The sequence below is a fragment of the Tachypleus tridentatus genome, chromosome 4 (assembly GCF_004210375.1).
Source record: "Tachypleus tridentatus isolate NWPU-2018 chromosome 4, ASM421037v1, whole genome shotgun sequence".
Taxonomy (NCBI): domain Eukaryota; kingdom Metazoa; phylum Arthropoda; class Merostomata; order Xiphosura; family Limulidae; genus Tachypleus; species Tachypleus tridentatus.
This window is the reverse complement of record NC_134828.1, coordinates 48,120,965-48,135,257: the sequence shown is the minus strand read 5'-3', so window position 1 is coordinate 48,135,257 and position 14,293 is coordinate 48,120,965. Positions and strand designations below refer to the sequence as shown.

Here is a 14,293-nt window from a genome sequence, read left to right as displayed (position 1 = left end):
GTTTAAAACAAGTGTAGTGTGTACTGTTTGTTCATTGTTGAAACGTATGCATATAAGCGAGAGAAAACTATTGTACAAAAATACAGCCCATGCATGCACAAAATCTGGTAATTATTAACATTTCTAATTAATTTAAGTTACTGTATGGTGAAGTAAAATTGACTCAAAATCCCATGGACATTAGCCATTTTTGCGCATGTAATATCTTTTATTGAATCTCATAGACGTCAGAGCAGATTTCAACCAATCGTATTCGATTACTTTTGAAACATGTTACTCATTATTATGGCGCGTACGTTTCACTTTAGATGTTTGTGGAACTTATAAATCATTTTAATTAAGTTATTATACTGTTAGGTTGTATTTCGACTAAGTTAATATGAAAGGCAAAAGTTCTCTGTTTGTAAAAATGAAATTCAAAATAACGCAAACCAGTTTCAGAAGTTAATACTGAGTCGGCATTCACATTGATTTCAGTACCGTTTCTGCTGCTTTACGTAAGTGGTTGATTGCCATCTTTCATGTTTGTCTTGTGATATTTCGTTAATCGTTTTAACTAAGCCCATAAATATCCCGTCAGGTGATGGACCTAGCCATTCCATAACATTAGTTCTCTTATTACTTAGATATCTATTAACAACTGCACAATTGTAGAGTAACGTATTTTATCATTTTGGAGGAAGAATATCTAAGAATCTGTAGAAAGTGCACAACACTTTTTATGAGAAATTCTAACCAAAATCATGAAAAGTACATGTACTTATGAAACCTAGAGTTAAAATTAGGATTTGAGCTCATAATTCCATTACTTTTGAAACATTCATTATTATGGCGCGTATGATTCAACTTAAATGTTTGTAGAATTTGTAAAACATTTTAAGTAAATTATAATACTGTTAGTTTGGATTTCTGAAAGGCTCGTTTGCTTCTTGTTTTCGTTATTTGTGCTTCGCCCATCATAACTATCGAAAACTTGTTTTAATTTTAGCATTATTTTTATAACCTTTCACTTAAGATTTATAGCTGACCTTTTTGTCCTAAGAGGAAGTTTTCAGGGTAACTTTGGTAACTTTTTAATACTGAGCGTCACTGTAACTGTAAAGTGTTAATGTATGCTCTTTACAAATCGTAAATTGCAGCTACTAAACTGCAAAGTGTAAACTTAAACCAATATTATATTTAGACTGTTAAATCAATTTTATTTTCACTTTTTTGACTGTTAACAGTAACACAATGTCTATATATTGTTTAATTCTATATTCATAGAAGTGACTATTAGTGTTTGTTTTTTCAAAGCTGTCTCTTCACACCTACCCTTGAGAAAGAAAAGTACGACATTTATTTGTAAAAGTTAGAGTAGTAATGGGCTAAAAGTAAAAGTTAAACATCGTTACATGTACTATGAGTATGCTTACTACTACATTTTTGTTAAATGACATGCTAGGTGTTACAGTGAGTGTTTGTATAAAATAATCGGGGCATATTTAGAAATAACTAAACATTATTTCTTAACCAATTAATGTTGGCTACTGCAAAATTGTAATTAAATTAAGTTTTAAAATTTAATAATAAAAAATATACAAGAACAAACATCCCGAGTACTACTAGTATACTACCACTAAATGTAATTCAGTAATTATTCCTTAAATTATACTAGGTGAGCATAGAATTAGATATAACTTCAATTTATTTCACGAAACAAGTTCAAAAATTTTTTGTAAATGTATCCCAGAATACTATTAGCTTTTTCACCACTGAAAGCTTGTCTCTTTTATTAATCACCAAATTCATATTCTTCAAATTGTAAAGCCAATTTTTAATTCATTTTAATTAATGGGAGTATCAAGTGAGATGGCAGAGTCTGTATTTCCTTTTTATTGGCTCTTTTTACAAGAAAGGTTGTTAACAATATTGTAAATGAAGTACAAGCAATAAAGTATTAGGACCAGAAAGTGTTTTTTAAAATAGCTCAAATATCAGATAGGTGAGCTTCATTAACTGATAGTGAACAATTAGTGTGTTTGTGTGTGGGGGGGTATTTCAGCATTAAAGAGTTGGTGACATTGCTTTTGTTTTAAAGTGTTGATAAAATGTATCATGAATATTTCATGTATAAATCAGTTAGTGTTACCTTTGTACTACAAAAAAAATCTAGAGTGGTAAAAAATTTTCAACAAATTCTGATGAATGATAAAAGAATACCAGCATGGATTCAATGAATGGAAATCTTGTCTTAGTAAGCTATAATTTTTTTTTCTGGGTGTTATGTAAAAGGTGTGAAATTTTATTCACATAGGCATTTAAAAAAAAGTTTTGATAAAGTATAGAAGATTAACTAATAAAATGATCTACAAGATTAGGGTATGGTATTCATATATGCTGGTATCCAATTGATACCCAGAAGAGTCCATAATATGACATTTTCCAGAAATGTTATGCAGAAAATAAACTGAATGTTAGAAAAATACAAGTGAATAAATAAAACACATCTCACCTAAATGTGTATGATTTAATTCAAAATTTAATTTTTATTGTTAGTTCAACTGACAACTAGGATAAAGTAGCTTTGCAAACACTTGCCCAGAACAAGGACAGCAAGAAAGAATAATGCTATCATACACTTTCAACTTTGACAAAGGTTTCCTAGTACAATATCCTTAAGTCTGTAGATTACCTACATCAATGGCTATTCTAAATAACTTGTTCAAGAGAAGGGAACTGCTAACTTGTATTAACTGACCAAGGTGTAAAATTAATTTTTCTTTGGCACCAAGGTGCAGTAATAAAATTGAAGAGATTTTTGAATGCCAAAAAAATTGGGTGTCCATTTAATGCTAAATTTTCATCTTCATATGAACATCGTAAAGAATAGCTGGCATAATCTTTGCAAAAGCTGTAATGTAGTAGTTCAACCTAGATGTAAATAGATCTGTTTCAAATGGTTGTAGATGTCAAAGCAAGAATATGAGTGAACCTGTTATGATTTGTATAAGATACGTGCTAAATCTCATGCTTGGATTGTGTAAATCCATAATATTATACAATAACTGATAGCTGCACTTTTGATATTATTACAGTAACAGCTTGTGTTGATTTGACTGCCTTTTGGTGTGTAAATTTTTGCTTGCCAGTACTCTTGAAACTTCTGCTTAATTCTATGTGTATACCACATGGTTTAACTGCATTTAAGTGTGCAAATTAATATGCTACAGTCATTAACTAGGGGGAGTGCAACAAACACACCTATTACAACTGACTTTTTCTTTTTAGTTGAACCAAGTATTCTTCATTTGGCATACAGTGTTAAGATCTAGTGCTTAATTTCATTTTTTTTATCTTTTTTAGTACATTTTAAGAATTCAGTTATTGATTTTATATATTTCAAAGTAGTTTTTCATCCACTATCAAATTGGATTTCTTTAGTTGGTTGTGGATTCTGTTTCTCACTCAACTACTGGTAGTCAGTAAATATTTATGAATTCACAAGAAATAAAACCACACCAGTGTTCAATAGCTTATGAGAGAATTTTTTTGTTTTAAATGCTCTATGTAAGAGATGAAGTTTAGTCATTACATGTCTAGTCTGATGTTGAAGGATCTTAACGCAAGAGAATTCAAACAAGAAAGCCCAACTATTTCTCAGCCTACATACCCTGTAGGCATGGTTGTGATGATATCTTTATCAGAAATCAGTGACCCTTGACAGAAGTGGTTTTACCAACTGAATATTGTAGCCTTAGGCATAGCATTATCAGCAGAATAAGTGCTGGTTGTAGTTTATCTGGAAATGGCTTCATTCCTCCAGGTTGAAGATCATTTATACAAAATATTTAGGAACATTACCTGAATATGATTAACAAAATAGATTCTCAAAAGTAGTTATAGAAAGGTGAAATTAATGGTCTTTTTTTTATTGTAACAGGTGAAACAGCTAATTGGACTGTAGGGTGACTGATGCAAAGAAAACAAGGGATTGTTAATAGAACGGAGTTAAATTGATGATGTGATTCTTGTATTTTTGTAGAATATGCAATCGTATTTTATGTTCAAAGGCTTTAAAGCATTTCACATATGAAATGAATTTAAGTTAAATATTTTACATTCTCAAATGAGGCTCTTTTTATAAAGATTTTTGTAGAAGAAACAGTTTTACATTATCACAGTTTTGTCAGTTTTCTAGTAAATCTTCCGTAGCTATGGATATGTAAAAAACAGATTTGGTAGTGTAAAAACTATTATAATTACTTAAAGAATCTTATATTGAAAGTGTATTACTTTAATGGTTATGGTGTGAGAAGGTTTGAGAATCTAAATGCAGTTTTGTTTTAAATTAGGATCAACATGAATATTACTCCAATAGAAACAAAAAATTCATTTGCAGTAAAGAGTCAAGAAGAAATTTCTATAAAGCTCAAAACAGGTTCACCTTCAAGCAACAATTTGAAGATTAGTAAGTTATAAATTTACTGACAGTGTTTTATATGTTGTATTAAATAAATGTATATGAATATGTAAGTATGTTAGAGACATTCTCCTTAAAAATTATGAAAAATATAAATAAATTATCCAGATTTTAAAACTTAATTGAACAGTGATTAAATATGAATATTGTTAAGGTAAAAGCTTGAATTTGGATATTTAAGCCTTAAAGATTTAGTGAACTTCATGTGTTTTGGAATTTGTCCCTAATTATATTTATATATGGTAGTTGTACATGGGGAAATTAATCAGGCTGAAATGATCAAAGCAGAAAGTTTCATTTAATTCTTTTTGGCACAGGCTTGCATGTAAAGTGCAAGAGTTCTGTAATAAGAGATGTGTTGTAAAAAATGTGTCCACACTTATCAGCAGGACTTAAGACAATAGAAATTAATGATGGAAAAGCTGGTATGGATGGATTAAACAAGGACTACATAAATCAAGTTATATTCAGTGCTTCCAAAGGAACATCCTTCTTTGACCACCAACAGAAGCGACAACAAAGAATTGACAAGAAAATACAAGAAATGATGACTATGCGTTCACAGCTGACTGAAGTCCAGAAGAAAAATGCTGAAGAGAAGGTATGTAATGAAGTATATAAGAGTTTGGAGGAGAATTTTAATGTATTACAAGTCCAGGAATTATCCATATATTGTATTGAAAATTATAGTTATTTGAAAAAGACTATTTTAAAGACAGGCAGATGGTTTTAAAAGTTGAAAATTCTTTCCTTATTCAGTTTTCCCTCAGTAAACATATGACAACATTTTGATTGCCTTCAACACAGTACAAAGTATGATTCAACTCAGTTTTTTTAGTCTCCCACCTTCATTGTAACTTATTACATTTGTGTCAGGAGGATGTTATATTCACTGTCTTTACCTGTCATAATTCAGATTTTTCGATGCTAGCAATCATGCTGTTAACGTTGTTATGGTGAAATCAACAGAAGTCAACAGTTACTCTGGTGCAACTGCTTCCAGCAGTATCGGAACTTTTAAGGATTATTTGGAGACTTAGTCAGTCAGCTTGTCTTTATCATGCAGAGTGATCCCAATTTGTGCCAGTAATGCCAAATTCTTTGATGGTGTAGCTGGAGAGTTTCATGATCACGTGGATATTCAATTGTGGAAAATCTATCATGCTCATGTGATTTTTGAAAATTATCAGTCTTTTGCTCAAACCTATTTGGCTTCATTGTATGTGTAGCAGAATTTGACTAATGTACTCGTGTTCCTCTTAGGTACGTGGCATTTCAAATTTTAAGCCATTAGATGATTTAGTGCTTGAATGTTTATTTCTTCCATATTCTTATGATATTCAGATTATTTTTGATACCTTTAAAAACCAGCAAAATATTAATAACCTGCTTTTAGCAGGGTCATTTTCCACAACTCATATTGCTCCTCAAGTTCTTGACCTTCAGGTTGGTTATCGTGTAGATGTTGGAGGTTCTACTTTGTCATATTATCAGGATTTCAATCTTACACACTATGATTTAGCTTGTTTTCTGATTTCTTCTTTCAAACAGTTACTAGCTTATTTTCATTGCTCTGATTCTTTAAGTTAGAATCAAATAACTACCTTTCACTTTTCATTAACTGTGGGTTTCACTGACATTTTGCATATTACTATGCAAGTTTTAGGTTTCTTTGAAACTTTAACCCATCATTCTGTGTTACAAGGTACTTGTCTTTCGCACCTTCCAATCTTGAATAACTTTCTTTCTTACATTATTTTAGAAAAAGCATGTTAGGAAGGATTGATTAGGATTTTAACATCTCGTTCATTTTCAGATAACAGAGAGTCATGTTTGTCTTCCTGCATTACCTTCCTTGTCTAATTCTCAGTCAACACCTCTGCATCTACTCTTTCAACTTTTTTAGTTGCTAGATATTGAAGAAGATGAAAAGAGTCTTTTGGACTCACTCAATGACATTTTTATTTTGTTTGATTCCTCCATCTGAACATTTTGAGGGTTATCTCTAGTGATTTGTTCATTTGTAGGACCGTTGGATTTGACAGATTCATCAGTTCAGTCTTGTACTTTCATTATTCTTTTACTCTTTTAATTCAACTATGTTTCTTTACTATTTCATCTGATCTTATTTGTTTATAGTTTCTGGATTGACAAATCTCAGATCTTATTACCAGCACAATATTTAATATATCTGGGATCTTGGACTAACACTGTTCCAAGAAAACATCAATTATCTTCTATGGCATTAAAAGACATGGAGCCACATACACTGCTGGTTAATGAAGTAGTTATGGGGCAAATGTACAAGAGCACTGAACATTCTCCGTATCCTCTCTTCCACCACCTTGGGAGCGGATTGATGTTCTGTGCTGAAGATATATCGTGCTCTTATTTGATCGAAACTAGACTATGGATCATTGGTCTGTGGCCCTGTCTTAAAGATGCTGGACCCCATTCATCATCAAGGACTTTGGTTCTGCTCTGAGGCTTTCTGCACTTCCCCAGTTCAGAGCTTATACATAGTCTCATGAATCTTGTTTGCACCTTTGCCATTCGAAACTGTCTTTACTATGTGCTTCGAAACTTCATTCCTTACCAAAGCATCCCAATGTTAGAATCTCAGCTGCAGTACCTTTTAGAGAATATTATGCAGCCTTGCATGTGGATGAATCAAAACCTTTTATTTACATCATGTTGTTTCTTTGGCTTCAGGGTTCTGTTTGCCTATAGCTTTGATTCTTCAAGCCAGCTAGAATCAAAGCTGATGAGTTATTCTTTGTTACCACTTGAGTAAAATCCTGTGTTTTCTTTGATAGGCTAAGTATCAATATACTGCCAACAGCCTTTGTTATTGCCAATTACAAGGATGTTTGGAGTTATGAATTCATTAAAAAAAAAGTGTGGTTTGTAATTTTTGATAATACTTTGTTTGAAGGTATTTGTATAACTTGGACTCTCGCATGTTATATATACTTTGCTTGTATTGGTACTTTAAGAAAGGATGAGACCATCTAGCTGTGGATAAAGCTGTCATGATACCTCAGCAAGTAATTCCCCCATGAACTTGTTTGGCATCAGAGACCTCAGAGGTGATATGACTATTCACTGTATGATGTCTTGTTGCTCCATGTTGGGTGGGAAACATTTTAGTATTTTATTTTATTAATCTGTTTAATGTTCCAATGGCATTGTTCATCAGTTTTATAGCATATCTCTGTGTCTAGTCTATCCATTGTTTTCTTTCTATCTGTGCCACTAGTGACTAAACTTTTTTTTTTTAATTGACCAGCCTTGTCCAGTCATTAGCTGTCACTAACATACTCCTCCAAGAATTTTTCGTTATTAATATAGAACAGCACATTGTGATCTGACCTGCTACTACACCCATCATGTACTGATGATTTCGCAGGTGTATATAAGTACCACCTGATCATCTTCTGTTTTTATATATTACTTAGAGGTTGCTAAGAAGAATGTTTTTTCTGGGTGTCTTCATTTTGTCTGGTCTTTTGTGATGCTGGTCTGCTCCACTCATTCTTTCATAAATGCAGTTCATTGACCCTAATAGTTCAGCCTTGCTTGATTGCATTTATTGTGGTCTTTGTTGTAATTTACCTGTGTAAGAATAAAAAATTAGGTGATCCACTGGTGTCATATCCCTCCTCAATCTCAGAGTGAATATTTTGGTTTTTCTTGTTTAAAAGTACTGTAAGAGTGTCTGTTTTGAATTTTACACTTCTAGAATTAAAATGCATTTCAAATCTTTTATTAAATTTATTGCTCCCCACTTTTCAAACATGATGAAATATGTGGTTTCCACCACAAAATGTGAATTATGGTGGAAATACAGAGCTTATAAATATTTTGCTGATATAAGTACAATATATCTCAGAGTGGAGAACTATGCACAAGTTTTTGTATGTTCTGCACTATATCCAGACCATTTAAAGTTTGTCATATTTGGTGACAACATGAGAGCAACTCAAAAAGGAAAGATATTTTGTATTTCCAAAATTAAGTTTAAATATGTAATGTAAAATTTAACAAAATGCAGTAATGCATATTAAATGACATAACAAAATTAACACAAGAATTATTAGAATTCAACAGTAATTGTCAAATTACTTGATGCTCCAAGGCTGTGAATGCTTTATATAGTAGATCTTAATTTTCATTGATCATACACTTCTGAATTAAAGTCAGTTTGTTTTTGAACTGTTAAGTTTGAATTGTAACTAAAATCTATTTGATCATTTGACTTTTCATTGTTTATAAAATATTTATCTGAAACTAACTTAAAAATTTCATTTCTATGATATTTTCACGAAATGGTTTTGTCATTCTCCTTGTGTATATTTAAAAATTGTTAAATTATTTCCATTGTATCTTGTTTTAGTAAAGTTCAATGTTACATGTACAACTGAAGCAATGAAAAGCTTGCAATACATTCTGTTGTATATGAACTATACTTTGCTAATGTGTATGTTAGTTAAGAATAATATCCATATAAAAGGCCCCCAGTGGCTCAGCAGTATGTCTGTGGACCTACAACGCTAAAAACCGGGTTTCGATACCCATGGTGGGCAGAGCACAGATAGCCCATTGTGCAGCTTTTTGCTTATTCAAAACAACAGCATATAAAAATGGCAATATCCTTTCACAACATAAAAAATTGGCTTGTGTTTATTTAAATAAATTTTCTCAAAATCTCAGTACAGGTTGTGAATGATGCTTAATGCATACTTTAGGATCTTTCACGTGGTCAACAACAGTATGGGCGATAACCTCACTTAACAAAATTATCCTTTTAGGACATGCTCACATATATCACTTTGCCTTAATGTATGGATAGGCATACATGTATATTGAAAATACAGTCAACTTCTGTACGTAGTCAGTGTACTAGATAAATTAATATTCCTTTTGTATCTGTGTCCCTAGTGACTACCTCCACTTAACAAGAATTTACCTTTTTCCTTTTTGAGAGTGAGATGTTTCTTGACAATGTGGAGGCATTCTGGGGAGCATAGCAGAGCTTGAGCTTAAATGTAGACTAACTGATGAGAGTAATTTTTGTTTTGTCACGTTGTTGAAATCTATGAAAGGTAACCATTTTAAACAACACTCAGAACACTTTATTTTTGTGTTGAAAAAGCTATGTCAAGCCTTTTTCTTTGGCTACATTTTTTTAAAATCAGACTCTTAGTATACTTCCTTCAAAGCTCTCAGCCTCTTATTTGATATATGAATCATCTATGTTGAGAACGAATATATATTTTTTTCTCGTTCGTTTTTAGCATAGATGATTCATCTTCAGCATATTGAATAACTGTTAAGACAAAAATAGACTAATAGTGAAAAAAACAAATTTATAAACTGTGTACTTTAGCTTAGAAAAACAAACAGCTTACATCAGGACTTTGCAAATTTATTTCCAATCAGAGCAGACAACTTAATTACAACAAATTTAAAAATCAATTTGGTAATGAATGTAGTTACTTAAATACACTTTTCTTACACACTTTCATAAAAAAATTAGAATGAATCATTTCATAATTTGGGTAACGTTGCTGATAATAACATTTCTGGTTGTAAATCTAATTTTCTACAATTAAAATGGATGATGTTAAAGAATGAACAACCAAGAATTATGATGACAAGCTTAAAGGTTGTTTTAAGGAGATTAAGAGTGAAAGAAATAAATTGAAATATTGATTGTTTTCTTTTGAAGCTAATTTTTTTAAGTAAGTTATAAAATATTTTTTCCTTTGTTGAAAAAAAAATCCAGTCAAAATATATATAGTTGTACTGATCGGTCTTTAGAATCAAAATTTTAATTACTGTTTAGGAAAATTTAATTCTATTTTAAACACAACCGTAAAGAAATTTCTTAGAAAATCAATTTATTTTGTCAATTAGATGGAAAATTATTTTAAAGCCAGTTGCTTGAAAACTAAGGTTTCAAGAATTTTTTGGTTTTTCATGTTACTTATAACATCAATTATTTTAAAAAAAAGTTCTCAATATTTATTGTATTAGTCCAGTGGGTAGGTAATTAACATAGCTAAAATTTTTGGGTCATAATAAACTGTATATTTGTTTTATTGAATTTCAGATGGATATGTTATCTCTAGTGCTTGAGCAGGAAAGAGATCTCTCACGTACTATTGTCCATATTGATATGGATGCTTTTTATGCATCAGTGGAAATGAGAGATGATCCTAGTTTGAGAGAGGTACCTGTGGCTGTTGGATCATTGTCAATGTTGGTCAGTTGCTTATATTAAATATACTTTGTTACATAGAATTCTTGTAACTGACCTGTGTCTAACCGCTTTATTTATAACTGTTAAAGCACATGCAAAAATCAGAGAAATCTCACAAAAGTACTGTATTGTGATTTGCTGATTTCAATGCTATTAAGTATGGGTGTTTATTTTCTTTTTTTAACAAGTCAAAATTACAGTCATAAAAATGGATTACATGTTTGATAACTATTGCCGTCACACAAGATAAGCTTTATAAAAATACTGGGGGCAGTAATGAGAGATGGGGCTTTAATTAGGAGCAGTATGCTAGTTACAATATACATACACTTATGAACCTGGATTTACTACAGACTGCACTATTATAAATGATTTTGCAAATGAAATTAGCCAATTCCTATAAGTTGAAAAGAGATAATAATAATAATAATATTGGAAAATATTTAGTTCTTATAATTTTAATATTTGGTTATGTGATTAGTGGAATTTGCTAATTGAATAAACAGATCCAACAAGGTGGGAGTGCAAGGCATGTGGTATGCATGAAGCAAAATGTTTGCATGTAAGGGCAATACTGAATGAAAATATCTTTTGAGCAGTTGTAAATACCTATTGATAATACATTTTCTTTATAGGAAAGTTAAAACTTGTGATGAATCATTTATTTTACATAGCCAAATCATAGTTCCTAGGTAATTGATAAATCACATTAACTGCTTGGATCTAGCCATACATGGATGTCTTCATTGGATTCTTAGCATCAAACAATTTCTGGATTATTTATGAGTATTTTGTGGGCATTACAAGCTTAATACTGAATTCAAAAATAAAATTGAATTAAAATAAAATCACAGTCACAAACTTGTCCGTAGCTACCAAGCTCAGTCAATTCTAGTGAAAACTAGTCACAGAAGTGACTTGTACTTTTAGGAAAGCTGAAACCAAAATAATTTATAGTATAGCATATATAGTATATATAACAAACCAGCAAAAAAAAACATTTAAAACTTGCATTGCTTAATCAGTTATGTAATATCTCTTAATCATGTAAACATGCATACTAATGATATTCAAAATTATTTCCCTAATATTCTGTCTCATAGACTTTTATGCCTATTATCAAAAGGAAAGACCAATTTAAAAAAAAAAATTTAAATAAAATATTTTGGTATGATATAAAAACATAAAACTGCTACTGTTTTTCTTTTCCAGTCAACATCTAATTATCGTGCAAGAATGTTTGGAGTTCGACCTGGGATGCCAGGTTTTATTGCCAAGAAACTATGCCCAAATTTAATTATTGTTCCCTGTAATTTTAAGAAGTACACTGAGGTAAGCAAGCAGGTAAGAGAAATCATGAGAGACTATGATTGTGACTTTCTTCCTATAAGTCTAGATGAAGCTTATCTAGATATAACAGACTGTCTTCAACAAAGAAAGCAGCAACTTGTGAAACAGAATCTAGCTGATGGTAAAATTGAAGATTCAACTACTAAAGTTTCAAAAAGTGGACATCTTGAATCAAGTACAAATAACATGATAGAAATGGTTGTGAAAGAACTCAGACATAGGATTTTTCAAAAGACTGAACTGACTGCAAGTGCTGGTAAGTGTTCAATTTTTTGAGAGACTGAATATGAATTTACTGATTATTATGTTCAGCAAAAATGTCTTGTTTGTTTCTCAGCTGCAAATAAATTAATATTGCAACTATTGTGAATATGGGTGTTTTTCATCTCCACAGCTTTCAACTCAAGTTTTGAGTGGTCAGGTTAAGGTTTTGCACAAGTAATATTTTTTACTTCTTTTTTTGATTTTGTTAGAATGCACTTTTTTAGCTGAATAGTATTTTGTACTACTAACATGCGTTTATACTATGATGGCTATCCCATCTTGTAATGTCTGGCCTGTTTTAATGCTTTCAAACATGATGGGGTTGTATTAATATTCATGGCAAATTCTTATGCATTTGAATTCTTATGTTTATATATTTTAATTTAATTTTTTTGTGATTAACCTTTTCATGATGGGACATATGATCATGTTTGTTGACTTGCATTCAAAATTTTACTGAACTACTATTTTATGAATTTATGTCAGTAAGTTTAGAATCAAATTGTAATTACAATTCAAAGTTTTATATCACATATGAGTTAATTTCTTAATTTAAAACTAAATATTAAAAAAACACAAATCTAGAGTTTAATGAGTCACATGGTATGTTGAATGCATCACTATTTAAAATTAGTCAAAATACTAAGTTTGCAGTTTCATACAAATTAGGAACTCAAATTACTAATATTAACAAGCTAGAATATAAAATAAGAACTTAATATCTTTCTGTTTTGCTGAGATATGGCTTATGTACTGAACTGAATTAAACACAGTGGCCCTGTTCACCACTTCACATTTTTGGAAGTGGTCCCTTGTATACATGTACTTCAATATATGACATGTTAATAACTAATCAACAGCTTAGAATGACTCCTAAGAGGCTTTTTCAGCCACTTTAATCAGTGAAAAGGCTACCACATTCTTTCAAACCAAAATTTTAAGAAGGTAGGTTTCAAGTTACTAAGTTTGATAAATTATAGTAGAATTTTATAGTATTGATATGGTAATTTATAATTGTTTGGTTACTCAGCTATTTATATATAACATAAATTATGTTTTATGTCCTCCTCTTGCAAAATTTTAAAAGGCTCAGCAACCTATGTTCAGCAGTAACATATCACAGCTAGAAGAAACAATTGTTTGCTTCTTTATTTATTGTTCTATATTTTAAGAAAAATAAGTTTCATAACTTTTTTCTAAATGGTGATAATTTTTGTATGTACGTAATGTATAATATTTGAAATGTGACTATATTATAAAATACTAGTGCACAAAAACACAGCCAACGCAGAGAAGACTAAAGGTCAGTTTTTGTATTATTGGATACTGTAACATGCAATGTGTCAGTGCAAGTTATCTAATGTTAGTTAGGCATGACTGGAAAGTCGGTATAATAACACATATAAAGCATTATGAGACTTAAGCTATTTAGACTGAACATTTGTATTTTTATGTTATAATATGTAGTCATTCTAGCATGAAAAAAAGCATAATTTGTATTTATTTCCTGATGTTTTTATGGTGATTATGAGGTTGATCAATTGATAAACTCCACGTAGTTACGATATAGAAAATAACACGAAATTTGAAGTTTCACTGAAAACAAATGTTTGAAATCTATTTGGGTGGTTTTAGAGATTACACAAATAATATTTCAGATTTTTAGGATAAAGAATAGTTTTTTAATCATAACACTTTGCACTCAGAAGAGTAATGAAACAGACTTGATATTTTCACAAACAAATCTTTAGTAAATATATTTCATTAAAATATCTGATTTTTTTATGTACAAAAACTTGTAATCTTTACAAAAAGTCTACCAGATTTTGTGAAGATACACATCCTCTTCTAAAAGCTATATTGCAAATACTTAATGTGCAAATGTGTAGATGAACTCGTACCAAACTCATTGTGAAAAGGTTAAACCATTTCAAAATGTAAGGTTATCTCAA

General features: G+C 30.7%; 1 protein-coding gene across 3 annotated transcripts in view; it reads left to right on the top strand.

Moving 5' to 3' along the window:
• The first annotated feature begins 253 nt into the window (after positions 1–253).
• LOC143249074 (DNA polymerase kappa-like) overlaps positions 254–14,293 on the top strand; it is a 53,215-nt gene continuing 39,175 nt past the window's right edge. For 2 of the 3 annotated variants that reach the window (XM_076498283.1, XM_076498281.1), the window contains exons 1-5: positions 255–497; positions 4,335–4,450; positions 4,849–5,063; positions 10,578–10,730; positions 11,940–12,333. In XM_076498283.1, the coding sequence (XP_076354398.1) occupies positions 4,342–4,450; positions 4,849–5,063; positions 10,578–10,730; positions 11,940–12,333 (871 nt within the window). In that variant the 5' untranslated portion in view covers positions 255–497; positions 4,335–4,341. Of the gene's footprint in view, positions 498–4,334; positions 4,451–4,848; positions 5,064–10,577; positions 10,731–11,939; positions 12,334–14,293 lie in introns of all 3 variants that reach the window. The other variant, XM_076498282.1, reaches the window with a different exon arrangement.